The sequence below is a fragment of the Sturnira hondurensis genome, unplaced genomic scaffold, assembly GCF_014824575.4.
Source record: "Sturnira hondurensis isolate 20B ecotype Veracruz unplaced genomic scaffold, ASM1482457v3 Scaffold0022908, whole genome shotgun sequence".
NCBI classification, from domain to species: domain Eukaryota; kingdom Metazoa; phylum Chordata; class Mammalia; order Chiroptera; family Phyllostomidae; genus Sturnira; species Sturnira hondurensis.
Genome location: NW_028095539.1, coordinates 7,476,372 through 7,490,048, shown reverse-complemented (window position 1 = coordinate 7,490,048; position 13,677 = coordinate 7,476,372). Strand labels below are relative to the sequence as shown.

General features: G+C 57.3%; 1 protein-coding gene across 6 annotated transcripts in view; it reads left to right on the top strand.

The window, feature by feature from the left end:
• The window catches only part of TSC1 (TSC complex subunit 1), a 46,636-nt gene extending 32,959 nt beyond the window's left edge, over positions 1 to 13,677 (top strand). For 3 of the 6 annotated variants that reach the window (XM_037036404.1, XM_037036405.1, XM_037036402.1), the window contains exons 16-23: positions 1,591 to 1,634; positions 2,196 to 2,362; positions 3,002 to 3,184; positions 4,144 to 4,254; positions 4,942 to 5,064; positions 8,012 to 8,199; positions 8,285 to 8,446; positions 8,800 to 13,677. In XM_037036404.1, coding sequence (XP_036892299.1) covers positions 1,591 to 1,634; positions 2,196 to 2,362; positions 3,002 to 3,184; positions 4,144 to 4,254; positions 4,942 to 5,064; positions 8,012 to 8,199; positions 8,285 to 8,446; positions 8,800 to 9,331 — 1,510 coding nt within the window. In that variant the 3' untranslated portion in view covers positions 9,332 to 13,677. Of the gene's footprint in view, positions 1 to 26; positions 401 to 1,590; positions 1,635 to 2,195; positions 2,363 to 3,001; positions 3,185 to 4,143; positions 4,255 to 4,941; positions 5,065 to 8,011; positions 8,200 to 8,284; positions 8,447 to 8,799 lie in introns of all 6 variants that reach the window. The other 3 variants (XM_037036406.1, XM_037036403.1, XM_037036407.1) reach the window with 3 other exon arrangements.

Here is a 13,677-nt window from a genome sequence, read left to right as displayed (position 1 = left end):
GCCCTCCCTTGGGGCCCAGCAGTAANAAGCTGGGACCTGACGCACCGAAGCAAGCCTTTACTCCCATAGAACTGCCTGGTGCGGGCACCGATGAAGGCCCTGCTGGGCACAGGGGACGTCAGACCCCCCTGGAGACCAGTATCATCACTCCCAGCCCTTACAAAATTCCTCCTCAGAGGGGCCCACGCTTTGGAAGTGGGCAGCCTCCCCTCTACGATCATCTTTTCGAGGTGGCATTGCCAAAGACCGCCCATCACTTTATCAGCAAGAAGACTAAGGAACTCTTAAAGAAAGTGAGAGGGAACGCAGAGGAGGACTACACTCCCTCTGCCTCCCCACTGGAGATCCTGGACAGGCTGATCCAGCAGGGGGCCGACGCGCACAGCAAGGAGCTGAGCAAGTAAGGCACTGGTGGGGCCCCGCCCTCCCTTGGGGCCCAGCAGTAATGGGAAGTCAGAAGGCAGGAGGGTGCGGGCGGGCCGTGCCCTCCCCTGGAGGCTGCTGCTCCTCCTGTTCGGTCAGACGTTCCTCCAGCTTGTCGCCCTCTCGTGTACGTAACTGTGTAGCGGACATTGAATCGGACCATTCCTTACACAGTTTCATTTTAATGTGAGTCTGTATGTGGAGGCTGTTGGGGCCACTGCTCTGTGGGGACGTTCAGTGGTTTCACGTTCGCTCTCAAAGTTTGAGGGTGAGGTTATGGTATTTCAAATGTAGGAATATTTGTCACAGTGCCCTCTTTGTCTAGCTGCCGGGGGTGGGTGACAGGTAAACAGGTGGAAGATAAAACCAACCACCTTTCAGTGGTCCCATTCCCTCCGGATGGCACACATGGTTTCTTAGAAATCTGTCAGATAACACTTCTTTTTTGGTAATCCTCACCTAAGGACATGTTTATTGATTTTAGAGAGAGAGGAAGTATTGATGTGAGGTAGAAGCATTGATTGGTTGCTCCCAGTGCACACCCTGACCAGGGATTGAACCCGCAGCCTGATGGTGGTGGGGGTGGTGCTCCAACCAGTTGAGCCCCCGGCCAGGGCTCAGCCTTTCTTTCCTTTTTCAAAGGGGTAAGGGAAGTTTGAAACCATTTCTCAACACGTTCTTGGGGAATGTCAGTTTTGTTCTTCTTCTGTAAATTAATCTAAGGTAGAATTTGACAGATTGTGAGATTTCAGATATCTTTTTACATGAAATTGGGTATAACAGGCCCAGGCATATTACCTCCTTTTTCTTTAAACTCGGGTGACAGGAGCTTCTCGACTTAGAGCTCCTCCCCGTACGTTTCAGCAGAGAGGAGTGAGGACAGGCCCCTCTTGGCGTTTGCTCACCAGGCGCTGGCAGAGCCGAGCAACCCCCGCGGGTGCAGAGTGAGCTTGGTGGTGGGGCCTCCACACCGGGGACTGGGGTCACGCATTCTGGGGCGCTGGCCCCTCGCATGGCTCTGAGGCTCCTCCACTGACTCCAGGTGGACTTGGCCTTGGAGACTTTCTTATGCCACGAGGAAGTGATCTGACCTTGCTGCCATGAAAAGTCCACATACTTTTTTCTAGGTAAGATCAGTAACTTTGTTATTTAAAAACTTTTTCCTAGGTTGTCTTTACCCAGCAAGTCTGTCGACTGGACCCACTTTGGAGGTAAAGTTGTTACTTTAGCTCCACGTGCAGCCCACACAGGTTCTGCTTGTTTGTTGCCTTTTCTGTCCTTGGGGGAAGGGGCCCCACAGGAAGCAGACCTCCCCCGAGCTCCTGTTCCTCTGCGTGTCTGTCCTCCGGGCTGAGGAGCGTCTCAGGTGTCTCGCACAGTCAGCGTTTGCTGTTTCTGAAAGAGGGCAAAGAGCAGGCCCTTTGTGCGCCTTGCAGGAGAGTTGCAAGAGGGCTGATTGCAGTGAACAGCACCAGGAGTGTTCCTGGGGGGACACTCGGGGGAAGGAAGAAAAGGGTAGATAGGTGTGTATACCTGTGGTTCCAGCATGTGGGGAGAAATAAATAACGCTTTCAGAGGGTCACCCCATATTAGGCCCTTTGTGACCATTTAAAGGGAGGTAGGTGGTAAATATCACCCCGTCTCCCTAATACATGATGGGTGCTGTTTGCTCCTTAAAAAGCTGGTTTCTCAAGCTAACGGACCAGGGTGGGCGCTTGACTGAACAGTATGTAAATGGCGTCTCTGCCACCCTCCCTCTGCTTTAAAATCAGGCTCTCCTCCCGCAGATGAGGTCCGCACCCTCCGCAACCAGTTGCTCTTACTGCACAACCAGTTGCTCTATGAGCGCTTTAAGAGGCAGCAGCACGCCGTCCGGAACAGGCGGCTCCTCCGCAAGGTGATCAGAGCGGCGGCTCTGGAGGAGCACAACGCAGCCATGGTGAGCGCTGTGTGGGGTGGCGGAGGGGGTGGGGGTCACCCGTGGTCTGCGATGAGCAGCCCCTGAGCCGAGTGAGAATTCCTCGTCTTTGCGCGGCTCACCGGGTGGCTCTGCAGGCTACCTTGTCTCCAAGGGTAACACGGGAGCGGCTGCATCTCTGAGCTCCCTTGCAGATCTTAGAGTCTGTGGGGACAATGGATTTTTTTGTGCTTGTGATTGGCTGTGATGACAATAGGGTCAAAACATTATTTCATTTCTCCGAATGTGCAACCAGCTCTCCTGAAGCCACTTTATGCCCAAAACCTGTGACACAGTTGTGAAGCCGCAAGTTGGTTGGGAGACTGGGCCTTGGCTCTACAACTTCGGAAAATAACTGAGCCCCTGGAGCCGGTCTCCCGGGCTGTAATTCGCGGGGAGCACCAGCGCCTGCCAGGTGCCCAGCACACTCTTTCTGCAGTGGTGGGCTTCTGGACGCAGCCGGAGCAACTTGACCTCTGAGAAAAGTTCTTTAAGCAACTTAATGTCCATGTGCTGGTGTGAAACTTGGTAACCCTGGAACCAAAGCCAGGTTAGGTAGTAGGGGCTGTCAGGCCCACGCTGGAAAGCAGCTGACATGATGACGTCTTCTGTCTCTGCTAGAAAGACCAGTTGAAGTTACAAGAGAAAGACATCCAGATATGGAAGGTTAGTCTGCAGAAGGAACAAGCCAGGTACAGCCAGCTGCAGGAGCAGCGGGACACGGTGGTCAGCCAGCTGCATGGCCAGATCAGGCAGCTGCAGCACGACCGAGAAGAATTCTACAACCAGAGCCAGGAATTAGAGGTACGAGCTGCAGCACCCACAGCCCATGCAGACAGGGCCCGGAGCACCAAGTGTGTGTGGCCACGATGAGCTGCTTTTGTCTCCGAGGCCGTGGCGGCTAGGTCTCTGGGCAGGTCTGTTTCGTGTAAGGTGGAGGCTCCTGGCACCCTTGGTGTGCCAGTGATTGTGCCCTGGCTCTCCGCAGTCAGAACAGGCAGCTGACGGTTCTGCTCGCCGAGCAGATCTGAACAACGTAGTGAGTGGCTGTCCTGACAGTGCAGTGCCTGTCTGAAACGCCACATGAGTCCCGACGTCTGAAAGGACGCAGCTGCTCTCCAGGGTTGTTATGTGCGTGCCTCAGCACCGAGCAGCCGCCCGCATGTCCCATCTCGTGGTGGTGTGCCCTGGCGTTTCTTACCCCATTGACCACAGAAGCTCAGCTTCGAGAGGAGGTGACGTCATCTGTGGGCAGGGAGGTGCAACACTGAACCTGAACTTCCTCCAGCCCGTAGTGTGCTTGATGACCAACAGATGTCGCTGTCTTTCCCTCAGAAATAAAACATCCCGCAGCGTCGCAGGGTCTGCTGTGCAGCCCTGTGCTCAGGGCTCTGAGTACAGTTTGGGAACCAGGGGTCTGAGGCCTCTTTTCCCTTTGTTAAACAAATCAGACGCTCAGAAACCCACTGCAACTTTACTGTTTAAAAAAATCAGGTTTGTTTTATTTTTAAAGAGGTGGGTGGGGAGGAGAAAGAAAGGGAGACATCAGCCCATAACCCAGGCGTGTGCCCTGACCGGAAATCAAGCAACTAGCCTTTCAGTTTGCAGGACGACACCTCACCCTCCAAGCTGCACAAGTCAGGACTGTGACTTACTATTTAAAACTAAGAACGAATTCCCGTGGCCCACTGAGGAACAAGGCTCTGGTGGTGCCTGGGGGACCAGCCTGCCAGCGCTCTGACCTGAGGCGTCTCTTTGGGCAGACAAAACTGGAGGACTGCAGGAACATGGTTGCCGAGCTGCGGCTGGAGCTCAAGAAGGCCAACAGCAAGGTGTGCCACACCGAGCTGCTGCTCAGCCAGGTGTCTCAGAAGGTAGGAGGGGGCAGGGCCGGGGCTGCACTATGGCTGACAGTCTTCCTTCCGATGTGGCTTGTGTGTCCCCACATGTCTGTCAGGGGTTCCCAACAGGGAGTGAGTCTGCTCCTCCCAGCAGGGGGCAGTTGGCAAGGTTTAGACGTGTTTCTGGTGCTGCTGACACGGCGCGGGCAGGTGCCGGGGGCAGTGCTCAGCACCGGTGTGCATAGGATGGCCTACCTGGTGGGGAAGGGCCCACCCAAGCCCTCGCTAGGCGTGTCCCGGGAGCTCTTGCCCACACCTTCTGTGTGCAGATGTGCCAAGTCTGTTCAGATTTTTGAACTGTGGTCCCTCTCTGTGTGGGACTCATTGTGCAGCCAGCAGTCCCGTGGTCAGGAGCAGGTGAGTCTTCCCTGGGGCTCTGTCCCGTGGACTGAAGGGCCCCGCTGCGGTCCTGCACGTTGCCTTCTTTCCTGCGTCCTGGAGCGGCCCCGTGGTGTGGCGCGCTGGCGCTCCTCCCCTTTGTCAGCACAGCTTTGAAGTGCTTCTCTGTCTGTGCTCTTTGCCCCCGATACCTTCCTCCACACCAGCCAGGCTGGGGAGCTTGACACCACGGGAGCTGTCAATTCTGCCTCACACGGACGCTGTGCCGCTGGCTGGTTCCGTCTGAGGGTCTTCTGTTGCTTGTCCCTGTGTCTCGGTCAGCTCTCAAATAGCGAGTCGGTCCAGCAGCAGATGGAGTTTCTAAACAGGCAGCTGCTGGTTCTCGGGGAGGTCAACGAGCTGTATCTGGAACAGTTGCAGAACAAGCATGCGGACACCACCAAGGTAGGCTGGGCTCGTGGGACCGAGGCGGTGTGTCCGCGGCACATCCCATTGCGGTCCTCCCGTCCCTCCCTGCCTCTCCCCAACCTAGTGAGCCAAGCACTCTTCACCCGTGCTGTGCTCTTGTTTCCCAGGTTGGGTGGCTTTGAGATTCCGTCAGGTGTCCTTGAAAGCATTTGAGGCAGACTGGTACAGAGGAGGTGACGAGAGGGTGGCCCTTCTCCTGCCCCAGCTCCTTTTATGGGGGGGTGGGAGGAGGAGGGGAGGGAGGAGATGGGGAGCTGGCTCTGTTTCACGTGACTTTTAGGGCTGTGGGTGCACACTGGTAAGCATGTGCATCTTCCTTTTAATGCAGAATTGAGTTCCAGCAGATTGCGGTTCAGCCTGGCAGCAAGGCCAGCATGGGATGGTCTTACGTTAATTAGTGCTTCACCGGTGGCACTGAGACAGGAGTTTTGTGTCACTTTATAAATAGCTTCGGATGATGTGAGTGATGAGTTGGGAATGACATCGCAATAGCAGAAGCTCAGATGTGCCCTGTCGCCGACTTCTCCGTCACACACGGGCTTCTCTGTAGGGCTGTTGTGCCTGTGCTTTGCAGAGCATCCTTCTTGGCCAAATGCAGCGAGTCGTCTTAGAACCAGAGAGGGAGTTTTATAATGGGGTTACTCCTTATTTCTCAGCTCCGACTCCTTTAGAAGGAAGTTAAATGTGGAACTTTCTCTAGAATCCATCTTTCACTTAATTTAGAAGCATAATGAATGGCTTTGGAGGAAGGGAGAGGAAACAGACCTACAGGAGAAGAGCCCCTCCGACAGGCTACTCAGACATCAACAGGTCCCCGACTCCCCCTGAGAGCAGTGTGGCCAGACGGCCTCTGTGCCACAGTGGGTCGGGCACCTGCTCGCTCAGGGCCTCAAGCAGGCCCACTGGGCGCTCAGGCCATTGCACGGTTCACACCCTGAAACAGGCACCTTCGGCTTCGGGCTGCGGTGCTTATCACTAAAGAGTTTCATTACTGCGCTTGGGGGAGGCCCTGAGGCAGGTGAACAGTGAGTGCAGGGACAGCTGCGGGGAGGCTGGGTCTTTCCCTGTCACCGCTGACCTGTCCCTTCAACCTGGCCCTCGGGCCAGCAGTGCTCATGGCCACAAGGTGTGTACTTGTGACCTTGGCTGCAGATGGACGCCACGGTGTCCTGGGGAAGGGAGAGTGTCACTTCCCACAGGGCTCTCTGCAAGGAAACCTTCCCCAGGACCCGTCCACTGGGCTTCCCACCCTTGTCCTGGCCAGGATCGTGCCACAGGCCATGGATAGCCCATCCTTGCCTGTTCCCCCCCTGGTTCGCTCTCAGGACCGAGAGCTTAGCTTCCTCCTGCTCAGGCAGGTGGGGAGTGGCTGGTGGGTGTGAGGGCCGGTGAGAGCACACGCCCTCCCTAGTTCAGTACTGTGTCCGTCTCTCCATCACTCTCTGCTGTCGCTCAGGACAAGATTTGATTGGTTCCCTAACACGGGCTGCTGTCTGGGGCTAGGAGGTACAGCTGGGACGGTCATGTGGTTTGGCGCCAGTTCCAAGCGTCAGGCAGTCACGTCCCTGCTGGTTCTTCTGGGTCGGCCAAAAAGTCCATTATGTTTCTTTTCTGTGTGATCACTCTAGTAGTGCTTAGTTGTTTTTAACTTCATTGGAAACAAGTTTGTTAGGTTGTATTGTGACAGCTATCCTGTCAGTGTGCATTTTAAAAAAAATCAAACAATCAAAATTGGTGAGATTTTGTGCAGCCATTTTAATATTGAAGATGGAAAAAATACGGAACATATTCGGCATATTATGCTTTATTATTTCAAGAAAGGTAAAAATGCATCTGAAATGCAAAACAAGATTTGTGCCGTGTGTGGAGAAGGCACTGTGACTGATTGTGTCAAAAGTGGTTTCTAAAGTTTCTCACACTATTGACCTGTTGGCTGCCCAGTTCTCTCTGCTCTGCTGTGGGGTTGTCTCCAGCGCCCTGGCCTCTCCCCACTAGAAGCTGATCGCGGGAGAGAGCTGACATACTCAAAATATCCAGGTCAACGAAGTTGTTGTTGAAAATGAAAAATGCGTTTTTTATTTTACGGAAGAAAAAGAGCAGACTCTTTGGTCCACTCAGTGCCGGCTGCCCTTGAGGAGGACGCTGTGGCGGCGGCCCACTCCCTGCTCCTCGTGGCTTAGTGTCGTCTTCGGAAAACCTGCCGCGGCGGATTCCGTAGTGCGCGTTTTGCCACACAAACGCGGCACACACGTAACGTGTGCTTGTCAGGAGGGGTCCTTCCACGTCTTGTCTGAGTGTAGCACGCGCCTCTGTGGGCTTTCCGCCGGTCACACTCAGGCCAGGCTGGCTCCGCGCCCGCAGCTGCTGCTGCACCCAGGGCCCTGCTGGACCAGTGGCACCCTCCAGCCTGCCTGTAGCCGTCTGCGCAGGAGGAGAGGAGTGGAAAGAACACAGGTGGCCCACGAGTGCCCTGGGCCGAAACGACCATTGCAGGTGGGCTCCTCGTCCTCGGCATCCTGTGAGTGGGTGTTGTGGCCGACCGTACCTTCTGCGTGGCTGCGGTTGGCTGCTCCGCCGCGTCACTGGTGCACATGACGGAGCTCACCAGCACAGGAAGCGCTTTGATTTACCTAACTGCCTGTCTCCCTGGCGTTAGGCCCAACAGCATCTCTAGGTTTGTGCTTTTCTGGGTGTGCTGTGGTGGCTCTTTCTGGGCCAGGGTGTCTGTCCATGTCGAGGTAGTTACTTTCCGGGTAGGTTGCGAGGGAGGGTCCTGGGCCGACGTCCCCTGCGAGGCCCCTTCCCGCACTCCTGTACCGAAGCGCAGTGCCGCGCCTGCTCGGTGCCTGTTACCTGGGTTTCCCCGACGGCCGCGGCGTGCTCCCTGTCTGTCCGAAACCACTGACGCCAGTCGCTTTTTCAGGAAGTGGAGATGATGAAAGCTGCGTATCGGAAAGAACTAGAAAAGCACAGGAGCCACGTGCTCCAGCAGAGTCAGAGGCTCGACACCTCCCAGAAACGGATTTTGGAACTGGAGTCTCAGCTGGCCAGGAAGGACCACCTTCTTCTGGAGCAGAAGAAGTACTTGGAGGATGTCAAGCTGCAGGCCAGGTAACTGCTGCCGTGGGAGGGGCTTGGCAGTGCCGTGGGGGGTGCGCAGCCGGCCTGCCCACTCCTGCTGGTCTGTGTCTTTCAGAGGGCAGCTGCAGGCCGCGGAGAGCAGGTATGAGGCTCAGAGAAAGGTCACCCAGGTGTTCGAACTGAAGATCCTAGACTTATATGGCAGGTTGGAGAAAGACGGCCTCCTGAAAAAACTTGAAGATGAGAAGACAGAAGCAGTGGAAGCAGCAGAAGAAAGGTGAGGACAGAGTGGGCGTCTCAGGGCCTCGTCATCGGTGCCGTGGACAGAGCGAGGGCTGTGTGGCGGGGCTCAGAGCTGTCAACAGCCTGATCGGGTGGCCTCAGCCCCCGCTCCAGCCCCCCCAGAGCCCCAAGTGGTGTCCCCTCATCTCACCACACTTCCTTTCCTGGTCCTGAGTCCCTCGACAGGGTCCCAGGAAGTGTCCGTGTGTAAGATTGCCATCTGTCACTCAGAAGTCTTCTGATGAGGCCTCGTGCCCGAGTCCTCTGCCGTGCTAGCGTGAGCAGCCCTGCGCCTCCCCCTTGGCGCCGCCATCACCAGTGCTTTTCTCTTCCCTCGGTTTCGTACAGGCTCGACTGTTGTAATGACAGCTGCTCGGACTCCGTGGCAGTGCACAGTGAAGAGGTATCTAGCCGCAATGGTGAGACCAAGCCCCCCCGGCCTGGCAGCACCCGGGGCGCTGGGGGAGGCAGAGTTGGTGCGGACGGCGGCAGCAGCAGCAGCAGCAGCAGCCAGCTCTCCACCCCGGAGAAACCGCCGAACCCGAGGGCTGGCCCGTTCAGCAGTTGGTGGGAAAGTACCATGGGCGAGCCCTCCACCGGCCTCCCCACAACTGTTGGCTCACTTCCTAGTTCAAAAAGCTTCCTGGGCATGAAGGCTCGAGAGTTGTTTCGTAATAAGAGCGAGAGCCAGTGTGATGAGGATGGCGTGGCCGTTGGTAGCCTCTCTGAGACCCTAAAGACAGAGCCGGGCAAAGACTCGGGTATGGAAGCCAAGACTCCCCTGCACCCCGACAGCCCACACCCATGTCCCCCGAACCCGGACAGTGTTGGACAGCTCCGCATCATGGACTACAACGAGACTCATCCTGAACACAGCTAAGGCGGGGTGATCAGTGTTAGCCTGCGTGCGTGGGCACAGGCCAGGAGGCGGGGCCTTCTCAGCGCTCCTGCTCCCGGGGTTTGCGCGGCGGCTCACGCGGTGGGAGAGGGATGCAGGGCCTTTTGACAGCTCATGAGTGCAGAATGGTTTCTGGGTCTGGTATTGAAATGCCTCATAATCCCCCACCCCACGTCGTTTTCCTAGCAGTGCGTACCAGCCCCAGGGCCAGTTTGCATTCTTCAGCAGCTTTGCTCCCGTCCTCCCCCAGTGGCTGGGCCCTTTGAACCAGTGCAATATGAGGCCAGATTTCAGGTCTGACACACCACTCTCTCCTCCTGAGCTCAGGTGGCTGTGCTGGCTCCCCGTTAGCCAAGTGACAGGTGGCAGTGCAGGAAACGCACTGTCCGCCCTTTCCAGAGGAGGTGGTGCGCAAGGCTGCCATCTTCACGTGGACACTTTTACAGGAGGCTCCTGCTGCTTTTGGTCTGAAGGTCGGCATCTGCAGCAGCAGGTCAGAGGGACAGTGGTGCAGTCACCGATAGGTTCTTTGGCGGTTCCAGTAAGCTTTCTAGGAGCTCTTTGTGAACAGAGGTCTGTTGCTGGGAAGCCTGGAGCTGGCACTGTGGAGACCACAGTCTCCTCGGGGACACTGCCCACTTCCCCACGGCCTCTTGTTTATCCAGTGTGTGCTCGAGAACTCATGCTGTTGGGACGGCAGGCTGCGGTGTGGGGTGAGCCTGCTGTGCGCAGGATGGAGGGTGAGGATGCGGGCAGATTACTGAGAAATGGGCGTGGACGAGGCGCTGCCCAGGGCTGGACCTGCTCCTTGCGGGTCCCTGCCCCACAGCAGAGAGGCTCTGGGGGCCGGGGGGTTTCCTCAGCGCTCCCGTGGCTGTCGGGACTGCCTCGCTTAAGCAGCGCCTCGGCCAGCGGAAAGGTAACAGCTTTTTACCCCAGTTCTGACTCAAGGGCCGAACAGCGTGAGGCAGCGTGAGGTAGCGTGAGGCCACTGCCCCTGACACGTTAGTGGTGGCAGAGCGGTTTCCAGCAGAGCCCTGCCTTGCAGACAAAGGCTGGCAGCCCACACACGCTCGGGAGAGGCGACACCGGGCAGGACACTGACAATGGCAGAGAACCTGAACTCGTCAGATGCTTCTGAAGTAAATGCTGGAAGCCTAAGAGTTGTCCTGGTGTTCCAGGGGCAGTGAGGGGCAGCGGGCGGGCAGAGTTGGTGAGCTCGATTTTCCTCCCTGTTCTTGGGGTTCACGACGGGAAGGCTCAGTCATGAGGAGGGAGAAGGCACACGTGATGGTGGGAAGTCTTTCTGTCTGTGGGAGCTTCCGGCTCGGGAGGGCATAGCCTGTTTTTCAAGCATGGCAGCAAGTACTCTGGTCTTGCCAGGCGAGGCCCGAGCAGGAGGTTCCATGTCATCAAGACCGTGAGAGCAGGACACCTCCCTGCCTGGGACAGGGCATGTGAGCGTGACCAGCGTGGGCCCAGCCTGTGGAAGGCTGTCCCCGGGTGTGGTGCCCCACCGTGTGTAGTCCCCAGGGAGTGTCCTACCGCCTGCTCAGTTCACGTGCGTCCTAAGGAAAGCTGAAAGCCGAGGATGCTCTGGCTGCCTAGTTCAGGTTCAGAGAGGAAAACTACATTAGACTCGAGAGAAAGATGGCTCAGAGAAACTGCCGAAATCGTCCTAAATGTGGACCCTCCCCAGGCCCAGGAGAGCAGGACCCCAGCGTTTAATCAAAGCCTCGTCTCATGCTGGCGGGCAGAGGCGAGGCGACCCGTGGAAAGAAAGGACTTTTTTTACGTGTGCAGGTTGTAAGAATGCAGAGAAGAAGGCCCCGCGGTGGGCTCTGGGCTGGGGCCCCTGGCACGTGCCTCCAGCCCGGGTGTCTGCTCATCTCTCCAACCGGCCAGAGCAGAGGAGCTGCTGGGTTTTGTTCTGCCAAGGCTGTGGCCCCAGCCTGGAGTCCTGTGAAAGTCAGCCCAGGATTGTGGGCTTTTATGTTGCAAAGGGCTTGGTATTCAGGTTTTGCTTGGTTTTAGAATTGATAAGCCTGCTAAGAGTCAAAAGGCATTTTTCAGGATGGAAAGGGGACTGTGGAGAAAGTCCCATGAATTGGCCTAGGGACAGGCCAAGCGGGCGAGAGGGTGGAACCCAGGCTGGCAGGGCTCTGGCGCTCGAGCATGCTGGGCTGGACGGCCTCTGTTCAGAGCTGAGCCCGCTGCCTGGCCCCACCTGACCCCAAGCGGGCTGGCCCAGACCTGGAGGAGGTGGGAGGCCGTCTCCTGGGCGGGGTGACGTTCATGAGAGGTTCACCACAGTCTCGCGGGGGTGGGGGTGGGGAGAGCGGTGTGGTGTCCGTAGGGGAGACGCACTCCTCCACCTGCTGCAGGTCGGCTCGTGAGTCTGCGTCAGACGTGAGCTGCAGTTTGAAAGGGCTTTGGGCGGGCCCTGCCGTGACGTGCAAATTGCTGCTGCGGGCCAGGGGGATGTGCTGGTGCCCGGGAGCAAACTGCCTGGAGCTCGAAGGCCGGAGAGGAAAGCCACTGCTCGGTGGCCAGGGTTACAGAGCTCTTCTTGCAGAGAGTGGCTGAGGGTTCTTCCTGGGCGCTCTGAGCAGAGGGAGCAGACAGCTGAGCTGCTTTTGGGGCCGGGTTACAATTGCTGTCTTCAGGGGGGGCTATTGGCATCCACAGTGGGGTCCCAGAAGCCACTGACCACAGAAAAGTCAGCCCACATGCCACCTCAGTCACTGTGGCCACATAGTCCCAGGCAGAGAAGACAGCAGGAAGTGGAACTCCAGACCGGCTATCACACAGCAGCATTCGGAGTTTCATGTTCTTGTGGGGAGAGATGGAAGCAGCAGCCATGTGGGAGGTGGTGATGGACGGGCCCACTGCCACTCGAGGACCTGGCAGCTGGACTGAGGCCCGGCAGGGTTTCTGAGAGGAGAGTCTAACGACTGTGCTCACACCAGCCCTTTTAAAAGGCCCCCAGGCCCTGGGACAGACCACTCAATGCTGAAGGAGTGGGGAACAGGTGGCAGGCAATGCTGCGCAGACACTGCGCCTGTGCGTGCACCAGGCGGCCATGAAGAATGCGGGTGGGCACAGCGAAGGCTCGGTCCAGAATTGCAGTGGAGGGGGTGTGCCACCGCTGTGCGCAGAGGTGGAGGCTGGGCCTGCCCAGGAACGCGTCTCCGGTGAGGGAAGGGCTGTCTTGCTGGGCGGCCTGCGTCAGCACCGCGTGCCCTGCTGCATTTTCGCTCTTTGAGGTGCAGGCTTTAAAACAGCCCAGCAGCGAGTGCTGGGAAACGTGTCTGGTCTGAAGACGTATGTGTACTTGTTTACATCCAGAGCTCTCTGACCCTTCCCCCCCCAACACTCGCACTGCTGCAGAGGAGCTGATTGCACTCGAGGAAGCTCCTCCCTAGCGGTGAAGGAGCCAGTTGAGGTCTCGGCCTGGCCCCTGGGCTGCTGCTGTGACCCTTGCCCTAGGTGGCTCCGTCCCCAGCCACAACTGGCCTGCCCAGAGCGAGCGGTGTTTCCGGCTCTCCCACACCATCCCACTGGCCACTGGTGTGTGCGCCCCAGAGATGGGTGGCTGCAGCTGCCCAGGGGCCTGCCCTGGACCACCGAGCCCTGCCCCTGCCTCTGCCGCCACTACCAGCCCTGACAGGAGTTGAGGAAGCAGAGGCCCTTCCCGCCCCCCACCCCTCCCCTCCCCGCCCCGCCCAGTGCCACAAACTCGCCCACGCTCCGGGCTCTTTGGAATAGCTCAGAGGAGACCCCTGAGAGTTTGAGACGCCCCAGGCCACCTCCACCTCCCCTGCCTCCACGTGGTGCTTGGATAGGAGGGCGCGTGCTGCTCTGCGCAGCTGGTGCTCTGGCTTGTCTGAGGGGCAGCCGGGCATCTGCACTAGGAGAGGTCGTGGGTCACTTTCCAGAAGACCCTGTGGACCAGAGACACATCCCGGAGGAGCAGGTTCTGCCGTCATAGTCTAGTTCTCTAACTCAATCATGGAGCCGGTGTGTGCGGCTGACTTGCAGTGAAGAGGTTCCATCACTGAAAACCAGATTGTTTTTTAACTGACTGTTTTTAGTTAAACTTTAAAAAGTCATCTCTTGTCAGAAGGTTTAAACCTTCCCGTCTGGATCGTAAGAGCATGTCACACAATCCACGTCCAATGCCGTGAACGTGAACTACAAGAGAACGTGGTACAATCTTAGTGGGGACTGGAATCGAAGGGGTTTGCTGTCCTTAGAATGTTCTAAGATGTCGAGGCAGTTGCTTGTGTTTAACTGTGAACAAATAAAGATTTATCGTTTTGCACTAC